This window comes from Pinus tabuliformis, chromosome 8 (genome assembly GCF_031772625.1).
Source record: "Pinus tabuliformis cultivar Carrire ecotype Pingquan chromosome 8, CPIR1, whole genome shotgun sequence".
NCBI classification, from domain to species: domain Eukaryota; kingdom Viridiplantae; phylum Streptophyta; class Pinopsida; order Pinales; family Pinaceae; genus Pinus; species Pinus tabuliformis.
Genome location: NC_142294.1, coordinates 1,226,638,490 through 1,226,646,207, shown reverse-complemented (window position 1 = coordinate 1,226,646,207; position 7,718 = coordinate 1,226,638,490). Strand labels below are relative to the sequence as shown.

Sequence of the window (7,718 nt, the reverse complement as noted above, 5' to 3'; positions counted from 1 at the left end):
TGTTAACATCATAACATGTCCTTTTCCTTCTTCACTTATTAATGTTGGGTTAGAAGAAGACAAATGGACTCTTGAAAATGTGTTCTCTTCTAACGTTGATTTCTCTCAAAAGTGGTAGAATAATTTAAAGAATTATTGATTAATAAAGTAACAAATTTATTAAAATAAATAATTGATATCTATTTTAATGGAATATATAAACATTATTTTTAAATAAATATAATAAGATTATTTTAAAATAAAAATTTTAATTTTAATTTTTTTATCTCATACATAATTTTATATATATATATATATATATATATTATTTTTATTTAAATTTCCAAATTTTTATATTTTTATATTATAATTTTTTATTTAATACTCATTCCTATCAACATATTTTTTATTTAATATTCAAAACTTTAGCGACTTTAACATGCGAGAGAAATATATAAACTTGTAAAACTCAAAAGTATAAGGATTTTAATTTGATTGAGAAATTCTGTGGAAATTTCGTATAATTATAATAATAATTTATATCTAATATTACCATTAAGTATTATTATATCTAATATTACCTTTAAGTTAGATATCAAATTTATAAAACTGTTCACATTTTATTTCCTTTAAATAAATTTATAACCTTTTATAAACTTTTTTTTCCAAAGGAAAAAATCGAAACTTTTTATTAAGATTATAAAAAGTTTACATTGCATATGCATAAGCATCACTGTTTGCTCTGTGAGCCTGTCAAAAAATGGATTCAAAAATAGCTTTCTGCCTGTTATCTATCCCTGTTTTGGAGCTGTGGCTGTCAATGGATGAGAACCTGTCTTGTGCTCTTTTGTGACCACAAATTTGCACATAACCAGACTATGAAAAACTGTCCAACCGGGTCTCCTCATGGCTGAGGAAAACAACCCGTAGCTGATAAAAGTTTTAACAGAGCCATTTTTTTGTGATACACAGAAAACATGATAGCAACAAAAAGACAAAAAAATCCCTGCCAGAGATCAAGGCGGATGATAATATGGAGGCTGATCTGATCTGCTGATTTGGCCTTGATCTTCTTCTTCTATTTGCCAACTGCCCAGAACCTGTTGAAGACCGTCTTTAGATAGCTTGTCTGCCAACTCATTTCTTTCCCTGTAAATATGACATATGGAAAAACTGTTAAATCTTGTTTTCAGTCTTTGGACCTCTCCCAGAATTTGAATTAATAATTGATTGTTGACCAGTTACCCATCTGATCACAATTTGAGAGTCCCCAAAAATTTGAATAGAGAGGGTGTGCCTTTGAATGAGCCAGCATAATAGGTGTTTGAGAGCAAGTAATTCGGCAAAATTGTTTGAGCGAGATCCTAAACCCACAGAAGCTTTTAAGGAGTGGGAGGGAGATTCATGGATGACAATTCCAGCTCCTGCTTTGTTGTTTTGGGAGGGACCATCAAAAAAAGCCCAAGGGATTCCTTCTACAATCTGAGGTTCAGGGACAATTCGATGGGAGGTGGAGACCTTTGGTTCTGGAATACTGGCGAATATGGCAGCTCCCTGTGCTGCAGTGATTTCTACCGGAGTCTCTTTATCATGAAAGATACTTCTGTTCCTAGCTATCTAGATCCCCCAGCTAATGATGAGCGGGAGGTTTCTAAGGTTCCCATCCGGATGCTCATTCCACCACTTCTGCCAGACTTCTAGGATATTGTCCCCTTCCCAAACAAACTGTTTGTTCAGGAGTTTCCTAAACTCGCCCCATATCTTTTGAGCCTCCGGGCATTTTAAGAAGAGGTGGTTTATGGATTCTTCGTCTGCTTTACACAAGGTGCATCGCCCCGACCCGACCATGAATCTGGTTTGAAGGATGTCCCAAGTTGGGAGTTTTCTCCTTAGCAGACACCAGAAAAGAATTTTAGATTTAGGAGGGCACTTTAGTTTCCAGAGCAGTTTTGACCACCATTCCGGATCTCCCCATCCCTTCCTTGACATAAGGAAAGAGTATCCATGTTTGGGGTCATATGATCCGGAGTCTGCATGCGCCCAAATTAACTCATCTTGCCTGTCAGACAATCTTACATTGGTTCTGATAAGTTCCTGAGTAAAGATATGCCAATCATTCCACCACCTCTGATCCAAATCCAGCTCTTCTCCATTCATCCATGCTTGCCCCCAGATGGATGAGTGGCCAATCTTCTCCACTTGGCTGAGGAAGCGAAGGCCTTTCCTATCCAAATGCTGGATCAATTCAGGGGAGAGGGCAAAACTCTCATTGCAGCCCACCCAAGGATCCTTTCCAATCTTTACCTTTTCACCGTTCCCAATCTTCCATGCAAGACCTTGCTCTATCACCTTAAAAGATTCAAGAGTGGCTTTCCAGATAGCAGAGGCATGCTTTTGAGGCTTGATTGGGATTCTGATCCAGTCTTCCAAAGGAAGAGGGTCAATGTATTTCCTTTTCACTGTTCTTGTCCATAGATTTTCCATCTTTATGAGGCGCCAACCTGATTTGGCAGCTAAAGAAAGTCTGAAATCTGGTAGATTTTTGATTCCCCAGCCACCCCATTCCTTTGGTCTCGCCACTTTCTCCCATGCAACCCAAGGGAGAACCGTAGATTCCTTGTTCCCAGTCCATAGGAATCTGCTACAAATTCTCCTTATTTTCTCCAGAATTCCTTTTGGTACCCAGGTTAGCGCTACCCAGTATACTGGAATGGCAAGAAGCACAGATTTGAGAAGGGTTAAGCGCCCTGCTCTGGAAAGCCATTTGAAGCTCCAGTGACTGATTCTAGCCTCAATCTTGGCAATTAACCAAGACCAGTCCTCCTTCCTGTAATCATTTGGCTTCAGCCAGAAACCCAGATACTTGAAGGGCGAGTCCATGCTGCACATTTCATAAGGAAAATATGTACTGAACTGATCCCTGTCATTTCTATTTAGGCCCTCTTCTATGATTTGAGATTTCCTAGGATTGATCTGCATTCCTGTTGCTTTTAGGAACAGCTCAAAAATCATTTTTAACTCCTTGAGTTCATTAAGAGAGCCATTAGTAAAAATCAGAATATCATCTACAAAAAGTAAATGAGTAATGCACAGGTTTACAGCTGCCTCAATTCCATTCACCTTACCTTCCCTTTTGCTTTTATGAATCAGCTGACTGAGCCCTTCAGCCACTAGGAGAAAAAGCAAGGGTGACAGAGGGCATCCTTGCCTCAGCCCTCTCTGTCCTTTGAAGAAAGGGGAGGCAGCTCCATTGATGAGGATAGCATAGCTGACATTTGTAATACACCCCATGATCCATCTGATGAAGTCCACTTTGAAACCAAGATGAGTTAAGAGCAAGCGAATGTAAGACCAGCTTATCCTATCATATGCTTTCGAGAGGTCAATTTTGATTACCCCTCCCTTCTTATTTTTCAGCTTTACACTGTGAAGGACCTCCTGAGCCACACCTATAGCCTCATGGATTTGTCTTCCGTTCAAAAACCCAAATTGCTCAGGAGAAATGTGCCTTGATAAAATTGGTTTGATCCTGAGAGCAATCACTTTTGCAATGATCTTGTAGATACTATTGCACAAAGAGATAGGTCTGAAGTCCTCGAATGAGTCAGGGGCTTCCTTTTTAGGAATGAGTGCGATGAAGGTTGCATTGAGAGAGCTGTAGACTTCCCCCTTTAATCTCGACTCCTCCACCACATCTGTGATTTCTGCTCCTATCTGCTCAAAAAAGTGAGAGAATAGCTCTATTGACCAGCCATCCGGTCCAGGACTTTTCTCTTTTGCCATAGACTTTATTACATTTTCCACTTCCTCCTTGGAAACTGGCTCCATTAATTGGTCCGCTTCTTCCTCCTCCACATAGCTAGGAAAGCATTGAGCTGTTTGGATGATTTCTGCTATGGTAATCTCACCAGGATCTTTGAAGAGAGATTGGAAATGGTTTACCCCCAGGGATGAGAGGGCCTCGAAAGTCTTAGCTTCCCTTCCATCTTCAGATTTAAGACTCCAAATGGTATTGGCACTCTTCCTACCTTTGGCATAATTGTGGAAGAACCTGGTGTTTTCGTCCCCTGCTTTGAGCCAGATAGCCCTGCTCTTGAGCCTCCATTCTTCCTCCTTAGCCAGCAGGATTTGGTTCTTAAGCTTCTCCAGACCAACAATTTTCTCCTTTGATTCTTGGGAAAAGTAGCTGTCCGCCTCTATACTTTCAAGCCTCTGGAGTTCCTCATTTATCCTGGTTAGATCCTCGTTCTGTTTCTTATGCCACTCCTTTGCCCAGGATATTGTTGCCTTTTTCAGTCTTTTGAGGTTTTCCATGAATAAGAACCCTTTATTTTCCTGGGCATCTCTGACAGGGTGAACCCAGGTTTCGTTAAACAGCTTATTGTAAGATTCCTCTTGGAGCCAGGAGGCATTGAATTTGAAGGGAGAGGGGGGTTTCGATGGACCCTTAGAGAGCTCCATATAGATCGGGAAGTGATCCGAAGACCCCCTTTCTTCTGTCCATTGCCTGAGTAAAGGGATATCAGCGGCCAGATCCTCATTGATTAAGAAGCGATCTAAGCGTTTTGCCACCCTAGCTTCTCCAATTCTTTTATTTCTCCAGGTAGGCTTCAGCTTGATGAAATTTGCTTCTATAAGATTGTTGGAGGCTAGAAGGTTCCTAAAGAAATCAGATTGTGGATCCTCTCTTGCATTAGGACCCCAGGACTCCGCTCTGCCTATAGAAAAGTTCAGATCGCCACCCATCACCACAGGGTTATTCTTTACAAGGGAGCTCTCCATCAGATCATTCCAGAAGGGGATCCTTCCTTGACAAGGCCCATAAATGTTGATTATAGAAAAGGGGAATTCAAACTCTAAAGATTGGCACTCAATCCCCATTGCCTGTTTCCTTCCCCATTGATTCAGGATTTTTACTCGACCTTCCCTATATCCCAAGGCCATACCACCAGAGTGACCATCGGCATCCAGTGCTGAGAAAACCCAACCTGGGAGAAGGCCTTTGAGCATAGAAACCACCTCTTCTCCTTTCCCCAGGGTCTCCTGGAGGAGAATTACATCCGCCTTTGATTCCAGAACTAACTCCCGCAAAGCCAATTTTTTGGGTTTATTGGCTAAACCCCTGCAATTCCAAGAGAGAAGGATCATTTTGGAACAGTGCCGGGGGCTTGCACTGCTCTAAGTGCCCCTGTGATGGAGAGCTGCTTCCCATCTGCCACATCATAGATAGCCTGTACTTTGGCAGCTGAGAGTTTTGACTTCCTACCCCTCTTTTTACCTGGCTGTGACTGCGGTGGATGAGGGTCAATGCCCCCAACAGCAGAGAAGGAAACAGGTTTGGAAGCAAGAGAGCGAAGGTTGTAAGGACAAGGGGGGGCTGGTCCAAGTGGGAAGGATCTCGGCAACACCCCTCACTATTCAGATCCAGGGAAGGAATGGCATCCGAGAGGTTTTCAATGCAAGTTTCAATGCAGTTTCCCAACATTCCATCAACCAAAATTTTATTATTAACAGAGCTTTCGGGAAAAAATTTGGGCAGGTCCTCTTCCATATGATTATCCAAAAATTCACCTTTTTTTTCAATAATAGAAGAGGTAGATGGATTTAAAGGCATGCCCTTATGGTCCTCGACATCGCTTGGAGATATGCCTGGGAATTCCTCAGCCTCGGCCTTTTGATCATCCTCATGAATCGCTCCTTCTTTTGGCAGATCCGTCGTTGGTTCCTGAAAATCAACATCCTGCACATGGATCCCCTGGTGCATTTCCGAATCCCTTGGTTCCTTCTCCAGATTTGCAGCGGCTTCATTGTTTAGATACTGAGACCATGTAAGCGATGAATCCAGCCTTCCCCTCGTTCGCAGAAACCTTCGTCGTCTTCTTCCCAGTGGACAATCCTTTGCCAAATGCCCATATTCATGGCATCGATGGCATCGGAACGGCAAAAACTCATAGTCTAGGATTTGTTCAAAGGTGAATTCCTTATACTGAAGAATGATTTTTTCTGGCAGTCCTCCACTAGGGTTTAAATTTACCAGAATCCGGGCCATAGATCTGTTATTTGTCTCCAAGAAAGACATGTCCGTCTCTAGATAAGTCCCCAATCTGTTCCCAAGCGCCATGAACACTGATTCCTCCCATAGGAAAAAAGGAAGGCCTGGTGCCCTAACCCAAACCGGAAAGACATCCATTTTTTCGTGCATTGGATCGAACATAGGGCTCCAATTTTTGAGGAGTACTGGAATGTGCCCAAGAGACCAATTTCTCTGCAAAACCCAATCGGCCGCTTCTTTGGATTCAAACCGGACCGAAAACCAACCTTTCGGGAGAGACAAAACCAGAAAGTCTCTGATAAGGTCCGAATTCCAGTTCCGCTTCCCCCAAGATTTGATGAACTCAGAGGAGAAGGACTTCCCTCTAACTCTACCAACAAGAGTGCGTTCAGCTACCACCAGAGCTTCTTCTATTTTTACATCCATCCCGAGGACAAGATTTCCTTCAACACCTTGGGATTTGACTAATCTCTGTTTCTTCCGTTTCCCCTCGGGGATTTTTGGAACCCTGGGAATGTCCCCTAACCCTTCAGATTCCTGTCTCTCATGACTCGCACTTGGGCCAGAGGATTGAGGGGGGGCAACGTCCTCCGAACGATAGTCCTTTGACGAATTTTGAAGGATTACCTGAGGCCCTTTGACGGACCGCCTATCTTCCCCCTTCGACTCTTGTGTGGCTTTTGTAAACTGTTCCGGCCCTCCTCTCTCTTTCGCATTATGTCTGCCTGCCGCGATTGAAGCCCTTGTGACGGGAGCCGAAGCTCTTGCATTGCCACCCGGACTGTGCCCTAACTTCGAACCGAGGATGACAATGTCTTCCAACCCGCCTGAGAGTACTGGATCATCAAGCCCTAGAAACCCTTTGCTGCCGCCGGAATGCAGGATCTGGTTCTGTGTAGTCTCCTGGATTATGGGAACATTCGAAAGATCGCCCTTAGCTTCTTGGCGAGCCTTTCCGGAATTTCCTAGACTCTTCGGCAGAGAGAAAGGTGAAACCGCCTGTTTCTCAAACTTCGAACTGACCGGGCTAGGGTCTAGGGTTTCCACCGGCCCGAAATAGTGTTCAACATTCTGGGGAGTTGGGTCTTTACCCCAAACAGAAAGTATGTCTTCCATCGACGGGTTTAGGTCGATTCCTTCCTCCGCAATAACCATGGTTACGTGCTGGGAGTACCGTCGCTGTCGGAAAGTCGGACAATGTAAAAAACCGGATCGAAAAAACCCGTTCTGTTACCGACTGTGGTAAAAACTTCCGTATCGGAACCTCCAGGTGTCTGTTTATGCAGGGGGATGCTAACACCTGCCGATCGCCCGCGTCTGCTACCTGGACGAGGTCTTCAGGCGAAAAACTATTCTCCAGCCCTCGTGACTGGGCCCTAGCCGCAGCCCTACGGCCTAGATCTGGCCCTGCGCCAGCTACCCAGATCTCCCCGTCACCTCGCTCCATGCTCCAAGCTCCCTGTCACCGCGCTCCATCGCTCCCAATCTCCCATCCGATCATTCTACATAGTGACCTCTACCGTTTCATAACCTTTTATAAACTTATTAATATACATTATATTAATTAATAATTTTATTTTATTTTTATATTAATAAAATAAAATAAAATAAAAATATTTTATTATATATAGATATATAATTTTTTTTATTAAATTAATTATAAATTATTAAAAAAAGCTAAAACGAC

At 42.8% G+C, this 7,718-nt stretch overlaps 1 protein-coding gene across 1 annotated transcript; it reads right to left on the bottom strand.

The window, feature by feature from the left end:
- Positions 1-995: 995 nt before the first annotated feature.
- LOC149239814 (uncharacterized) lies at positions 996-7,478 on the bottom strand. The gene is made up of 4 exons (XM_089369975.1): positions 7,332-7,478; positions 5,217-7,210; positions 2,039-5,101; positions 996-1,128 (listed from the first exon to the last, which is right to left on the bottom strand). Exons 1-4 carry the CDS (start codon positions 7,476-7,478, stop codon positions 996-998), a joined length of 5,337 nt encoding a protein of 1,778 aa, XP_089226101.1.
- Positions 7,479-7,718: the final 240 nt, after the last annotated feature.

What these genes read in the sequence shown, in the direction of transcription:
- LOC149239814 (XM_089369975.1), bottom strand. Translation starts at nt 7,478, where the DNA reads ATGGAGCGAGGTGACGGGGAGATCTGGGTAGCTGGCGCAGGGCCAGAT. An exon ending in CAGACGCGGGCGATCGGCAG is followed by an intron (nt 7,211 to 7,331) that starts GTGTTAGCATCC and finishes ACTTTCCGACAG; the next exon opens with CGACGGTACTCCCAGCACGT. An exon ending in AATGTAAGATTGTCTGACAG is followed by an intron (nt 1,129 to 2,038) that starts GCAAGATGAGTT and finishes TCATATTTACAG; the next exon opens with GGAAAGAAATGAGTTGGCAG.